Source organism: Hydra viridissima, unplaced genomic scaffold, assembly GCF_058129835.1.
Source record: "Hydra viridissima isolate aposymbiotic clone 2 unplaced genomic scaffold, HvirCarnegie_v1 scaffold_11, whole genome shotgun sequence".
In the NCBI taxonomy this organism is placed as follows: Eukaryota; Metazoa; Cnidaria; class Hydrozoa; order Anthoathecata; family Hydridae; genus Hydra; species Hydra viridissima.
The window spans coordinates 9,964,513-9,981,359 of NW_028324310.1; the positions used below are offsets into that span (position 1 = coordinate 9,964,513).

Consider the following 16,847-nt stretch of genomic DNA (forward strand, 5'->3'; position numbering starts at 1 on the left):
GGTTTGGCTTGGGATGCTATGTTAAAAATAACTGGAATTCAGTTAGAACTTCTAACCGATATTGATATGCTTATCATGGTTCAAAGAGGGATACGCGGTGGAATTAGCATGATCTCAAACCGATATGGAACTGCCAATAACAAATACATGGGAGACTCGTACGATCCTTCACAACCATCGAAATTCATTCAGTACTTAGACGCTAATAACCTTTATGGGTGGGCCATGAGCAAACCTCTTCCCGTTAGAGGATTCAGATGGATGGCTGAGGATGAACTTTTAAATTGGAAATCCATGCCTTGCATTCTCGAAGTCGATTTAACCTATCCTGAAAGTCTACACGATTTACACAACGACTATCCTTTGGCTCCTGAAAGATTAACCATTAGAAAAGTGGAAAAGCTTGTTCCCAATTTAAACAACAAAGTGAAATACGTTGTTCATCATGAAAATCTAAAACTTTATGAACGAATGGGATTGATCATCACCAAAATCAATCGTGGTATCACCTTTGAAGAAGAACCCTTCATGAAAAAATACATTGATCTCAACACCGATAAAAGGAAAGAAGCTACCAACGAATCTGATAAGGAATTTTTCAAACTCATGAACAACTCCGTTTTTGGCAAAACCATGGAGAATATTCTAAAACGCGTTGATATTAAACTGGTTACCACAAGAAAAGATCTCTTAAAATTATCTAAAAGCTCTAAATATGAACGAAACAGAATTTTTGATGAACACCTGATTGCAGTTCATATGAAAAAAACAATTGTTTACTACGACAAGCCTGTTTACTTGGGAATGAGCATCCTAGACATCAGCAAAATTTTAATGTTTCAGCACCATTACGACTACATGAAACCTAAATACGGTGATCGCTTAAAATTACTCATGACCGACACTGACTCGCTCTTTTACGAAATAGAAACAGAAGATTTCTATAAAGACATTGCTGATGACGTTGAAAGCAAGTTTGACACGAGCGACTTTCCAAAAGTCCATCCTGCCATTCAAAACTTTGCATTTGACGTTGGGTTTAAAAATAAAAAGGTTATTGGCATGTTCAAAGATGAGGCTGCTGGTAAACAAATTAAAGAGTTTGTTGGACTTCGACCCAAACTCTACTCCTATGCAGTCTTTAATGGAAAAGTAGAGAAAAAATGCAAAGGAGTTAAAGCTAAAGTCGTACAAAAACACATCACTCATCAAGACTATTACGACTGCTTAATGAACAAGACAGAAAAACTTGCCACCATGAATGTTATCCGATCTCATCTTCACGACGTTTACACTGAAGAAATCAACAAAGTCGCTCTTAGCGCTAACGATGACAAAAGGAACATCTTACAAGACGGCATTCACACCCTTGCCCTAGGACACTACAAACTAAAACCCTGCTTTCATTTTATGGACTATGATCAACTCTTCGGACCTGATGATCATTAAATATAAACTCAGAACACGATGTCATCTTGAAAACCTTAAGTATTGCAAAAATGGAAATGCAACATCTCGAATTCATTGGCATTAAAAAATGACAATGCGGAATTATAAAAAATGACAATGCAATATTATAAAAAATGTCAATGCGGAATTATTAAAAATGTCAATGCGGAATTATTAAAAATGACAATGCAATATTATAAAAAATGTCAATGCGCCAGAATCGGCAAGTCCTAGTAGTGTTGACTGCTTTTATCTTGCTCAAAACTATTTCATGCTACCCAGACAAACCATCAGAGAAAATGCGAACTTCATTTGTCTCTTTCCTCAAGACCAAAAAAATGTTGATCACCTCTGCAGAGATCATGCTGCTGTTGACATGAATAAAGAAGAATTTAAAATGTTCTGCAAGTACTGCTGGTCTCAACCTCATGGGTTTGTCGCCATTGATTTGTCTTCGAAAAAGAACCAGGGAAAATACAGAAGTGGGATTGACGAATTGTTATTTTTCTAAAAAAAAACAATTTAAAAAATAATTCTTATTTAAAAAATGCCTGGTATTATAATCAATGTAGATGGAAAATCAAGTGTTATCAGAACTGAATTTTTAGATAAAATCATTTTTGGCGAAGGAAAAAGTTATGAAATGGCTTTTCTCGGCTTGAGACTTACAACAGCATCCCAAATGTAAACAGCAAAAACAATTCTTTCAAATACAGCATGAACAATGGAGTTAATTGGGAAAACATTATCATTCCATCAAGATGTTATGATATTAAAGACATTAATGAGTATTTGCAAAGGTCTATTTCAATCACAATAAAAACAGCCCAACGCGGAAGTTATATTACTGCAAAGAAAATTAATTACTCTCCAAACAACATTCAAATTGGAATCAATCTTAATACTTTAAAATCAACCATTAAACTTGGCTTGAATGATTTGATTGACTTAAACGTGGAGAACAGCATCGCTTCAGTTTAAGGGTTTACTAAAAGAAAATTAAATTCCAATTTTGAATACGAGTCTGATAATATCGTTAGAAATTCAAGCATTAACACCATCAGAATCGTTAACAACGTTATCGGATCGTCCTATATTAATGGAACTCAATTAAATTGCATTTACTCCTTTTATCCAAATGTTGGTCCAGGTTTTAAAATCATTGAGAGACCAATGCATTTGATTTATCTTCCTGTTAAACTGTTCGAAATTTCAACAATGGTTACTCGCATCATTGATCAAAATGGAAATTTGGTTGATTTTCGTGGAGAGGATGTTACAATACGATATCACATTCGAGAAGTGAAATAAATGATTTCTTTATGTATTAAAAATGAGCAATTATCAAAAGATCAAACTTAACATCTCACAGGGACAAGCTGATAAAATCAAGAAAGCAATGCATGATAAAACTGATGCTAGCATTAAACTCACTCATCAAGATTTGAATGGTGAACATGTTCTCGCTGTCACTAACGCGCAATTGAACAAAATTAAAAAAGCATACAGCGATGGAAAAGGAGTCACTCTTAAACTTAGCAAAAGACAAATCGCACACAACTCTAAAGTGAAAGGAGGTTTCATTGGAGCTCTTTTACCTTTATTAGGAATGATTGGAAGCACTCTCGCCACAAAGGTTGTTCATGCTCTTGCTACTGGACTGCTTTCAGGTGTTGGATCTTCCGCAGGTTCAGCTTGAGCAAAAATGGTAATGGAATGAAGATGAAAACTGTAAGTGGAAACGGATTGTTTATAACTCCATGGACTAAAAATGTTCATGGTGATGGACTCTTCATTAAAACTGGAAAAGGATATAAATATGCTGGTTCTGGTTTGCTGCTTGGACCTAATTCACCCTTCTCAAGCATATCCTTCTTAGAAGCTATTCTATAAACTTCTTTGCTCTTACCTTTTTCAAGAACTTTTTAAAGAATTAAAAAAACTTGTTAACAAAGTAAAATGAGAAACAAGAAAATCAATGTGGACAGAATTTTGGTCAATTTTCAATTGATGTATGGAATTTAATTTTTTTAATTGTTTTTTTAATTGTTTCCTAAATACAGTTGTATTAACATAACATTGATACATAGCAAAAATTAAAACATAAGTTCAGTGACGCAATGCGGAAAAAAGTGTTTTTTATTAGCATACTTTTAAATGGAGTTTTCGCTGAAGTTTTAATTCTTGCAAGACTAATTAGATCTTTTTGTTGTAATATATTCATTTGGCAATAAGGTAGTCATAAAAAAAGCCACAAGTAACAAAGTTTTCATATCGTTTTATTCTACAGAAAGAAACTATTAGTTCAGTGACGCATTATTCAGTGACGAAACAAAAAGATGGAATTAAAATCTTTTTAAAATATTTTGTTATTTTGCAATAAATTTTAATTATACTCAGGTGAAATAGCATCGGAACAAAGTTATCATTCTGAACATAAAAATAATGTGATTTTGATATATCTTTGATTTTTCTTGAATAACTTAAAATTGAACTGAATCCAAGTTCATTTTTTTATTATCTTGTGTCATTTTCTGGCATATGAATTACAGATATTTGTAAATCTTGTAATGCTAACGCAAAATCTGCTGCTTACCTGATCTTACATTGATTAGAATTAATTCTTAGGGCTGCGATTCGCTTAGCAGTAGCTCCTATTCCGTCAACTTCTCCTTTCCTGTGCATCACTGCAAAGAAATGCCAGAAAAATTTTTTATGAAAATATTTTTCAAACCCAAACATTGCAGCCATAATGCTTTTGTTTTTGAACTGAGAAGTTGCATTATTGCTGAACATGTGTACTTCTTTGACTTGATCAGGAATAAAGTGAAGTATTTTGTCGATGTACGGTATAACGGAAGACTTTGTATGATCAATTGAATCAGAAACTATGGCAAATGTTTTTAACTCAATGTTTCAGACTGCAAGGGGCCGCTTACGGTTAATTTTGATAGAAATACCTAGCGTTTTCACCCCAGTTAGCTTGGATTACCGCAATTTCAGAATTAATACTCATCGAAACTTCCTTCAGTTTCTTAAAAATTGTTGATTAGTTTTTCCTTACAAATGCGTGTTTAACGAACTTATCATGTATCGCTGATATGTGTTGGATGAGTTCTGTTAAAATAGACTTTTTTGAAATTTTTTCAATCTTTGCATATGTTTTAGTTTCAGGCTTTCTCCACCCGTCCCAGGATACTTCGAAACCAAATGTATTAACAGTTTATGTGTTTATCAAACTATTTCATACCTTTGCATGCAATTCATTTGTCAAAGGCGCAATCGTATGTGTACGGTTCACATACAAAGTTATTTATCATTTCAGATCCAACTTTGATTGAAGACAATTAAATTGATTTTGTTAATGCATCTAAGGCAAATTGCATATTATCATACTAACTACAAACACAAACATTATGCGGAAATTTTGTAACTGATTTCACATTGCGTGGACGAGTCCAATTTTTATGTGCTGATGCTTTTCCTTGAATAAGTCGAACGCTTCTTTTAGCGTAAAATATAAATGACGTACCTGAATATTGTTTGCTTTTCCGTCAGATAATTGAATTTGAGTGACATCTTTTTTGTTTGGTGATATTTAGGAAACTTCATCTTCATTAAAAAAGCTTACAACTGCTAAAACTTCGTTTTCAGAAAGACCATACAGCTTCGAACATGCTGGAGGTAGACCCGAATTATCTTAACAAGCAGAGCTATTTAAAAGAATAGAAAGAATATCAGATTATTTCTTCTTTGAAGTGGTAGTGCTTTTAAAGCTTTTTTCAATGCTTTTCCTCTTTGTTGTACTTTTTTTAAAGGTGAGCTTGGTCTTTGAGATTGATTTAAAAGTTTACTTTTTAGAGCGCGACTTTTTAAAACACTTAATTTTGCTTTAGCAGCAGAAGCTGCTTTTTTATTAGGATCGGCTTTCAATTTTTCTCGATATCTCTTAGATCTAACTCCAGACATTTCTTACTTTTTATCAGTATTCCAAGAAACATAATTGGCTTGGTATTCTGCATAACGTTTTTTTTTTTTTTTTTACTTCTAATTTTGATTCCATTTCTTAAAAGTTTGCAAGCTTACAAGAAAATGTTAACATACTCCCAATAGTTTGCTAATATTTACTAATAGCCCTTCACAATACTAAAATACCAAAATTATTGGAATAAAACCCACAACGAAATCTGAACATTTGAATACTTTGACTTCCTTACCACGCTATTTTATAAAACACTAATTATCAATCCCTTTGATGGGTTCACTGACGCAAAAGCTTTTAAACTATAACCATAAGTTAATATAATTCTTTTTGACCAATTTTTTTTTTAATAGTCCTGAAAAGTTTAGATAAAAATATATAATTTCTAAAAAAAACCACGCCATAAAGCATAATTTCATTGTGACACTTAAACTTTTTTAGCTTTAAGTTCAGTGACGCAACCTGATTTTTGCAGATGTGTATGTTGACAAATAAATACTTTAATTATTTTTAAAGAGTAAAAGTTCTTTTACTCAAGACATATATAATCTCAAAGATTCTTTCTAAACAAAATTATGGATATTTTTTGTTTAAAATATTGCATTAATTTGCCCTCAAATTTTACTCATTTTTTCGAATAATAAAAAGAAAAAATAGTTGCTAACATTCATCAAATTTATCTACTCGGTTCAAAAATTTTTTGAAAAAAGAAATTTTTAAACACGAAACTTATCTCTTCCACCGTGGAAATATATATATATATATATATATATATATATATATATATATATATATATATATATATATATATATATATATATATATATATATATATATATATATATATATATATGTATGTATTATAATATTGAGCACTCTTTTAGGTAAAAGAGCTTTGTATTATTTTGGTATTATACATAACTAATCAACATAACCAATCAATATTTGCTCCTATCAGTTGAGCATTCTACTCAAGTTCGTCCAGTAAAATGGAAAAACTAAATTTAAGATACTCGATCCAAAACATAATGAAACGTTTCAAAATATAATGAAAAAGGACATAAAAACGATACAGATGTCTAACAAAACGTTTATAAAAGCTGACAAAACGTCAAATATGTAGAAGTTATCTAAAGAAGAATATAACCACCTTTTAACTAATGCTATCACCACCACCTACAAAAAAACTGATATAAAGTTAAAAGACAAAATAAATAAAGAAGGGAAGGATCTTTTGCGTAACCACGATGTTTATGATAAAATCAAAATAAACGGATCTTCTGGATGTTTTATCTCATTGAAAGATCACAAAGAAAACTTTCTCAACAACCCTTCTGTTTGACTTTTAAATTCAGCAAAAAACGAATTAGTAAGAATACGCAAAATAATTTTATCTCAAATCAACAATGAACTCAAAAATAAGCTCCTTGTAAAACAAAGACAAAGCACATCAAGACAAGACAAACATCTCTACAAATTTTTAGTTTTTGACATTAATGATTTTTATCAATAAATGAAAAAACGCTCAACATTTCAATCAACTTTGCCGAGCAGCACCTTATAATAAACACTGAGCAAAAAATATTAATAAAACATGCAAGAAAATCTTTACTTTTTAACAACGAGGAAACGTGGATTAAGAAAAATGGCGGCAAGTTTAATGCTACAATGGGGACTTACGATGGTGCTGAAACATTTACATTAGTAGGAATCTTTCTATTATTTCAACCTTCGCATTATTTTAAAAGAGAAGATTTCGGGCTATATAGTGACGACAGGCTAGCAATATTTAACAATAAAAACGGCCAGCAGATTGAAAAAATCAAAAAACATTTTGTAAAAATATTTAAAAATGATGATTTTCTTATTTCCATCAAATGTAATATGAAAATTGTAAATTATCTCCATGTGACACTCAATCTTAATAGCAATTCTTTCCCACCGTACTCGAAATGTGATAATGAACTGAGTTACGTTAAATGTGATAAAAACCACTCACCTAGTGTTATTAAAAGACTACCTCGAATGTCTAAAAATCGACCGTATACAATATACTGCAACAAAAAGAGAATAATATTGGGCCAAAGTAAAAACGAAAGGTTGGAAGCGGTTGGTCTGCAAAGAAAGTACCTTCGAAACTGATAAAACTGTGATCGTTGACGACGAATCATATTTTCCTTTAAGCAACATCGATCTCTCTTCCAACGCAGGATATTATACTTCTGATCCAGAAGCAACGTCTAATGAAGTCAAGCTCAAAAGAAAAAGTAAATATGAGCCAAAATTATTAGTTTGGATAGCCTTTACTGAGAAAGGACTCAAAGCATTAGATTGCTCCTATGGGCGAAGCAGTCAAGAAGGATGTGCACATTTCCAAATGTCTGGTTAAATTAAAGATGTTCATAAATGACGTTCACAAAAGCGAAGATGTTGTGTTGTGGCCTGATATAGCATCTACACACTATTCAAACAAAGTGCAAGATTATCTTAAAGGCGAAAATATCGAATACGTGTCAAGGGACAAAAACATTCCTATTGTACTGGAATTGCCTCCGATCGAGGATTTATGGACTGAAACTAAAAGATTGGTATATGCAGATAATTGGCAAGCTCAAAATCTCCTCTAACTATGAAAATTGAATTAAGTGTAGTAAGAAAAAAATTGACAAAAATCGCATATATAGACTTGGGGCGAGTTCATTCACAAGAATTGACCGTGTTCGCCGAAATGGACTGATTACGAATAATTTTTATTTTATTTTGTAGAGTACAAGTTTTTGTTATTATGCTTTTAAAATTAATCAACTCGATAACTCCGTTCAAGAGATATTTGTTTTCAAAGTTTGTCTGGATTTTTCAATGATATATTAAGAATAACTAGATGTCTAATTGCCGTAAATCGGCATAAGAAAAAGTGAAGCAAAAATCGGCCATTATGGGGGGCAAAATCTTTACGCTATTTATCAAAACAAAACAAATACGAAGCTTTTGATTTGTTAAATTTGCCCTCCATAATGGCCGATTTTTGCTTCAAAAAATACGCGGAAGTTAGACATCTAGCTATTTTTAATATATCATTGGGATTTTTAGTAGTCACATGTTATATCAAATATTAGGTTTGCAGGAAAGTTTTGTTTGTTTTAGTGGGTAAGCTTTAACATTGACTAACTTTAGCAATAATTATTCAAATCATTCGAAATAAGAACCATTTAAGTTAGCATACTTTTGAAAACAAGAAACAAGAAAATTTATTCCGTCAGCAAAAAAATGTGGTGCTCGAGATTCCATAAAGTCGACAAAGGCCGGATTTTCCTGGTCCTGATTGACGAAGGTTCTAATAGTGAGAAAGTTTAAAAAAGCCTGAAAAGTTCGTAATCGGTTGGTGCAAGGTCTGGGGAGTGTGGTGTCTGAGGCAGAAGTTCGACGTTCAACTTATTTAATTTTTTAATGGAGATTTGTGAAACGTGTGGCCGAGCGTTGTCATGTAAAAGGATCGGACCACGCCTGTTGATTAATCTCGGTTGCTGCTGGCGTAATTTTGCACATATTTCATTGACTTCAGCACAATAGGACTCTGCAGTGATTGTTTGGCCTATTTCCTCTGAAATATTTTGACCTTCATCTAGCATTTTATGTACCACCTATTTTTTAATGTTTCTCAGTTTTTCCTTTTCTTTATTCACACCCAGGCAATCTTTTTATCTAATTCAAAGAGTTGCGAATTTTGGTTAAAGAGAAATGCGAATCCAGACTAGTTTTACACCAAAAAATGTTCCCTTCATTAAAAGAATCCCTTAAGTTAAGTTTGAGTAATAAAGAAAAAAGCAATCTCTGTTTATCATTTGGGTATAGTAGATAACTCTGCAACTGTTATAAACGGAACTTAGATCTATTCTAAAGTTCTCTGACTAAACTTAGTTGGTTTTACAATAAATAAAGCACAATTACAACAAAAACAGTTCTATAAAAAATCAGTTTTGCACCATACAACCTAGTAATACAAAAATATAATCAAATAATACAAAATCATTACTACAAGTTCTACCACTTAACCCTTGCTCGTTTACTCAGTTTTACATAGTTTTAGAAAAAAATGGAAATGCGAAAAAAAGCCCTTCATTTACGGTTGCAACCATTTCAACCGGATCAAAAGCCGCCTGGTTGCTTATTCGAAGATTTATGGTTAGTTATGTTTGAGCTCATTTATATATTGTTAGTCATAAAAGATGGAATGAAATTTGAGATAAACGCTAAAAATAAAACCCCTTATGTATGAATTCAAGAAGCATAAAAACGAATTTAAAAATGAACCTAACGATGATTTTTATTGAACAGTCAACTACTCTAAACTATTACGATCGATTAACAATATGAATTCATAAAAAGTTAAAACTGTTTTGATATTTTTTTTGAACTGTTGCACAGTGGGTTAGAACGTGCTAAGAAGTAAAAACTGCAATATGTATAATAGCAAATATTGAAGGAACTTATTTAAAAGTAAAGTGCAACTTAAAATATGAATTATTAGGTTCAAGAAAACCGCTTCCGGAATAAATATTGATACTTGATCACTCCGACCAGGCTGTTGATCACTTTGACCGGCCGGATTTTAAACAAGGTAATAAAAAACAGGGAATGTAACTTTAAAATTTTTAATCTTACAAGTCAAACGTTTCATACGTCATGGAATTCATTAGTGACATAGATATTAATATTTGAATGTAACATTAAATAAATTTTTAGACAAAAAAATTCAATTACGGCATACAGATTTGGCCATTTATCACCACAAAGGAAGATTGTATTCTGTCAAAAAGAAAAGTTTAAACTTGTGTTCGTTTGGACACGTTGTACTACATTACGCGAGGTTAGAATTATTTTGTTGTATCTCCTATTTTAAAAGTTGGGAGAAAATGTGTTATTAATTTTAGTAAATAATGATTACTTTTAAAATACGCTATATTTTAGAAATTTTTTTCTAAATAATTTGATTAAACATAAATTACGTAAAGCATAAGTTATTATTTCTTTAAAAATTAAAGCTAAAATTTTAAATAATCTTTACTTTGAGAAAAAAATCAAAAACTTTCTTCCAACGTTTAAACTTGGAGATAGAACAAAATAATTCTAACCTCGCGATTAGTATAAGGGGTTTGCCTTTTACAAGGTTTCATTAATGACTCTGTATTATATTCTTCGTATTGTTTTTAAGATACAGATCTGGTAAGTATCAAATAAACTTTCAATGTTAAGTGAAATATAATAGTGCCTGTCATGCAGTTGTTTTTGACTGCAACCTTTAAGTACTAAAATCATAATGCACTTTTCCATAGAGAGCATTTATAAAAACTTGCCCACTTTTATTGGAAAATGTTTGAAACATGCTTTATTTAGTTTATCCATCTAAATGAGCATTAGTTCACTCTAAAAAAAAATCCGTTGTATATAACGAAATGGGTAAGAGATCAATCCGTCGCTATTGCACCAACGGATTAAATTGTTTATTTTTTTAATGCAGTATTCAGTTTTTCCTTTTTCAATATCAGAAAAAGAAAAACCGCAATTTTGCATTTAAAAACTAAACAAACTTAGTTAGCTTTTTTCAGCACACTAGAACACCCCCCAGCAATTTCAACTTGCTCACTTTTGTCTGATCGTTTCGCGATTTTAATTATGCTTAATAGTGAAATAATAACGTTTTCCACAATAACAGTTTTACGTTCATTTTAGAGTTTTAAGAATACTTTAGAATAAAATTAAAATACTTCTCAGTTACGATAACAGTTACATTATTATAACGATAACAGTTACCTTTTTCGTCATCATAGCAATCACACTAATTTTATCCTTTGATTTGGGCTGATCTAATTTCAAATGTTCTTACATTATAACTTTTTAAGTAATTAAAAAGTTATAATGAAAATATTGTAATAATTAATTATTTGATTTACAAGAGTTACTTTCTATTCATGCTAAGAAATTTTAAATTCGCAAATAAATTAAGATGTATCAATAACTTTTTATAATACCTCTAGTATTTCGAACTTTTTTATATACACAGTATTCTTTTTTTTTTTCCCTGCAAAAAAATATTTGATTTATGAACAGTCACAAACTATATTCATGTCGTTGACGTTTTTTTTTCTGTAACCGTAACAATGAAGCGGCCCTTAAAAAACAACACCTATGAGGAGATTCAACACTTGGGTAGAAGTCCATACAAAATAGAAGTCGAGTGTATATATGAGGCTCTTAACTATAGCCTATTCATTTAATTTGGCTCGTTAGAAAAAAAACCTTTTTATCGTTGGGAAACCCAGAATTTTACTTTAAAAGGGAAACTATTAATTATGCTCTAGACATATTATGATTTCTACGTGTTGAAAATAAATGTTGTCATTATTCAATTGAAAAAGATGTGAGCATTCAAATACGAAAGGTCCCTAAGAAAAAGCAAATAATCTGTATGTTTGTGTTTCAAGTTGATTGAAGTTTGCTTGTTTAACTTATTTGTTGATATTTTTGTAGAATCTTCTTTTTAAACTGACTTCTACATAAGCTATGTGTAATATTTCTAAAACAAAAACTCGTAGTTTTGTTCTAAACAGTTATTTTTCAAATCCACCTAACTTTAGTCAATTTATGGCAACCCTACTATGCTTAGGCTTCTATGTCCCATTAAGAAATTTGGTCCAGGGCACACAGTTCTCCGTAAGGGTATATCTAAAGGATTGCATACTTTAGTTATACTTTGAGATTTTAACTAAAACCCTTCTATGAGCGTTTAAAGAGGTTTTAAAAAGCACTTGATGTGGATATTTGGTCCGCTTTAAGTAACAAGGAACATGCAATCAAAAATCAACAATTTAATGAAATATATGTTTATTTACAGTTTACAAAAATATTTACAAGAAAGTATAAATATAAATAAAACTTCAAAAATGCTTAACAAACTTTGACAAATATTTTTAACGTTCCACCAGTTAGGATTTAAATATATGCTTGTATTTTTTTACGCAAAACCTAAAAACGTTCAACTTCCTTACAAAAGCTTCAAAAGAGTTTAAAGATCCCCGCCTACAAAATCAACCATTTGCAAGATTCTCACCTTACATTTTAACTTTGTTTTAGTTTTTTTTTAGCCAACCAATCTCAATGCGATTCACCCAAAATGCCAGTAAAAGAAACGATAATATCAGCACATTTTCTTGGCATCGCCAGCGAATGCAGTCCACAAACTCTTCTTTAAAATATTAAGGAAAAAAAATTGATTTTTAAAAGAAAACAAAAAAAAATTGTCATATATGCAAATCAAAATGGAAATCGATGCGATGTTTTTTAAAGTATATTTAAATTTTCTTCATTCTCATAAAACTTATAAACACCCACCCGTAAAGACAATGACTTCCACCTCAACATTTGAAGTGCATTGATCTACGTTGTGTAGAAATTGATAGTGACCTGCATGCTTCATTGAAATATCGTTAATATTTAAAACGTTTCCAACGAAACTGTATTTTTCCCCAACGGTTTGCAAATCTTTTTTCTGGTTTAGCTTATTTCTGAAAGTCCACGTTGATTTTCCGTTAACATTAGTCTTGACTTTAATAGAGATGTTGCCTCGTTCTTTCACATAAACTTTGCGGGCTGTCAGAAGCTCCAATCTATTATCTGTTAAACGTATATCCGCTACATACACGATACTTGTAATGCGATCAAGCAAAATATTATTCACATAAAAACTTCTATTTTTTTCTTAAGTTTAAAATGATTAAAAGCAAAAAGAAATACCTGGAACAACCAGCTCAATTACAAATGTTTTCTTAAACTCGAGCGTTTGTATGTGAAGTTCATATATCCCACGGTCATATTCACTTACTCCATATACATACAAGGAGCCATTTTCATTGACTCCAATACGCTCTGTAGGAACAATTACCTCTCCGTCTTTAACCAATGTGTACTTTGATACTTCAAAGTGTTTCAGCTCCAAATCAATTACTGCGTTGTCCCCCAGACAAGCAACTTTTTTGAAATAGCCATGAATTGCTATATATGTAAATATATGTGTATATATGTAAACAGATATAGATATAGATCTGCGCGCGGGCGTGTGTGTACGCGTATAAGAAATACTCTAAGTCTTTTGGAATTTGTTCTTTTGCACTCTTTCAAGTCTTTGAAGTTTTTATAAATAGGAGTTTTAGGATATTTACAAACAGCTGAAATAGATGATAAAAAAAACTTACTGTCGCTAATGCTAAACCAGTAGCAGAATAAATGAATAAAGTTAAACACCCACATAATTGCTTTGATACGAAATTCCGAAACTTGAAATACAGTTTAAAAGGAAATAAAAATATAATTAGAACATTAATTTGACGTCACGTTGAAGTTACGTCATTTATGCTGGGACTAGAACTCGTGTCAAGGTTATGCCGCGTCAACAGCAAAGAAAATCTAAATTATCACCATGTATTTCCATGTACTTCGGTTTTTAGAATTCCGGGAGAACTTGTTAAAGAAAACAAATCTGAAAATTCAAACATCCGATTCCAAGTACTTGCCTGAATCATCTTTGCAATGTCTTCGCAAATGGCGGACGTGTTTTTTTAATGGCGAAGAAAAATAAAAAAGCTAAATAAAAACTGATTAACCCTTTAGCGCCCACCAGGGCTTAAAATTTTCAAAAAACTCCAAAAACTTCAAAAAGCAATTGTTTTAGGGCCTAGATTATGAATTAAAAAATAAAATTTTAAAATTTCACTAGCAAACCCAATTTTGTCATTGCAGCATATGTGATACATATAAATTCAGATAGCATTTTGTGATAGTTTCAAAAAGAGGAAACTCTCTTAAATACTTCTAAAACTTACATGTGTTATTAATTTAAAATAAAATAAACAAATAAGCTTTAATATTCGTAAAAAAACAGGAAAAAACTCTCTTTGAAAATACCTTGTCTGACAGCAATCATCCGATTTTTAAAAAGACAATTTTGATGTGTTTTTAAGTCTTGATTATCTAATTATATTAACCTAGCTAAATCAGATCAACAAAAATATGTTGTAAATATGCTACAAAAGGTGTTTTTGAGATCACTGTGTTGACAGGATGGCATTAAAAGGTTTCTGAAGTTATGTAGCAGATCTGCTACACGGGCGCTAAAGGGTTAAGTTTTAATTGAAAAGTAGAACATTGTTTGGACAAAAAAGATTATAAAAGAAAAGATTGTGAAAAGAAAAGAAAAAGTAAAAAGTAGATAAAGTATTTCAAAAAGAATTTTTGGTTAAAGAAGTTTCCGTGAAAATCTCAGATACCGGAAAAAATATTTCTATTGAAAATCAAAAGATAAAGTTGACTGTAAGTTTAAAAATTAGAAGAGGAAGGAAAAGTAAATATCAATACCACTTTCATATTAAAAATCAGATAAGCCAAAACAAGAAAACACACAAAAAACTGTTAAAATCAAGAAGAAATACAACTGCTGTCAATGAAAAAGAAGTATGAAAAGTTTTTTTATCTAAAGATTATATACTTGTTAAAGTTATATTTTCTTATATAAACTTAAATAATAACTTCCTTCTTAGATAATATACTTATATATACATATTATACATATACTTTTTTTTTTTCTTGATTTTCTTTTTATGCAACTCACTTAGATTTTTTCACTTAGATTTTTTTTTTTTTTTAAATTTATTTATTATTATTATTTATTTTATTTTATTTTATTTTTTTTTTTATTTATTTATTTTTTTTAACCATCTTTCTTCTGTAACTTTTAATGATGGTAGTGAAACAATCTTGTGGTATATTCTTTAAAGCTGTAGCTAAAAATCAATCAGCTATCCAATGTGATCTATGTGACAAGTGGATACACAGAAAATGTAATCGAGTTGACAAACTGACATATGAAAAAATCAAAACTTTAAATACCTGGTACTGCCTAATCTGTACAAAAACATTTCTTCCTTTCTCTAATATTTCTGATCTTGAGTTATCTACCACACTTGCAGGAAAGTCACTGAAATTTAACCTCGTTAAAAATCCATCTAATAATCCAAATTTGAAAAACCTTTTTGGGGACCTCAATGACTCATCTTATACTTCAATCAACTGCAAATACGTAGATGTTCCTAGCTACAATGAGTTATCCCGAAATTCCGTAAGTTATCTCCATATAAATATATCTTCTCTACCATATCATATTGACGATTTTAAAATACTATTAGCATCTTTTAATAATATGCCTGATATTATTGGAATAACGGAATCTAACCTGCATGATAAAGTTGTGTCTATAACTAATGTTAATTTAGACGGATATGTAACCGTTCACACGCCAACTAAAGCTAAAAAGGGTGGTGCTTTGATGTATATTAAGTCTAGTTTAAACTTTAAAGTTAGAACTGACTTAATCCTGGTTAAAAGTAAACAACTTGAATCTATATTTATTGAAGTAATAAATGCTAAAAAAAAGCAACTTAATAGTTGGTTGTTTATATCGTCATCCAACAATGTGTCCATCTGAATTTGTTGATCATTACCTAAATTCTCTTCTTGAGAAAATTAGCTTAGACAAAAAGAAGTTTATGTTAATGGGAGATTTCAACTTTGACTTGCTCAAATACAATACATCCAATGAAGTTTCACATTTTTTAGAATCAATGGTTTCAAATTCTCTTTTTCCTTTTATTATACAGCCTACACGCATAACCACTCATTCTGAAACGGTAATTGATAATATTTTTTTAAATTTTTATTCTTCTGATATAATCTCAGGCAATCTTACAGCTTCAATATCTGGTCATCTTGCTCAGTTTATAATAATGCCGCATTCCAAAACGCAAACTTCACCTGAACCTATTTTTAGGAGGTGCTTTAAAAACTTTAAAAAAGCTGAATTTATCCAAGATATTTCAAATGTTGAATGGGATGACTTTATAAAAGAAGAAAATGATGTCAATTATTCCCTTAAAAAATTAATCGAAATTTTTGATTGTATTTTGAACAAACATGCCCCTTACAAAAAATTGACAAAAGATCAAGTAACTAGTGATAATAAACCTTGAATAACGAAAGGCATTCTCAAGTCAATTACAATTAAAAATAAAATTCATAAAAAATATTTAAAATCAAAAGACTGTAGAAAGAAAAATTTACTTTTTGTAAAATTTAAACAATATCGTAATAGTATAAGCAATCTTATAAAGTTTAGCAAAAAGGAATATTACACAAACTTTTTCAGTCACAATATCAATAATATAAAAAATACGTGGAAAGGTATAAAAGAGTTGATAAATGTAAACCCAAATAAAAGTTACTCCCCAACAAGCATACTGATCAACAACAAATGCGAAACTAATCCTAAAGCTATCTCTAACCATTTTAACAATTTCTTTACTACGATTGC

The 16,847-nt window shown here is 30.6% G+C and overlaps 1 protein-coding gene across 1 annotated transcript; it reads right to left on the bottom strand.

The window, feature by feature from the left end:
- Window positions 1-12,558: 12,558 nt before the first annotated feature.
- LOC149882099 (uncharacterized) lies at window positions 12,559-13,800 on the bottom strand. Its single transcript, XM_090065890.1, has 4 exons — window positions 13,681-13,800; window positions 13,223-13,480; window positions 12,821-13,102; window positions 12,559-12,674 (listed from the first exon to the last, which is right to left on the bottom strand). Exons 1-4 carry the CDS (start codon window positions 13,733-13,735, stop codon window positions 12,559-12,561), a joined length of 711 nt encoding a protein of 236 aa, XP_089922016.1. The 5' UTR covers window positions 13,736-13,800.
- Window positions 13,801-16,847: the final 3,047 nt, after the last annotated feature.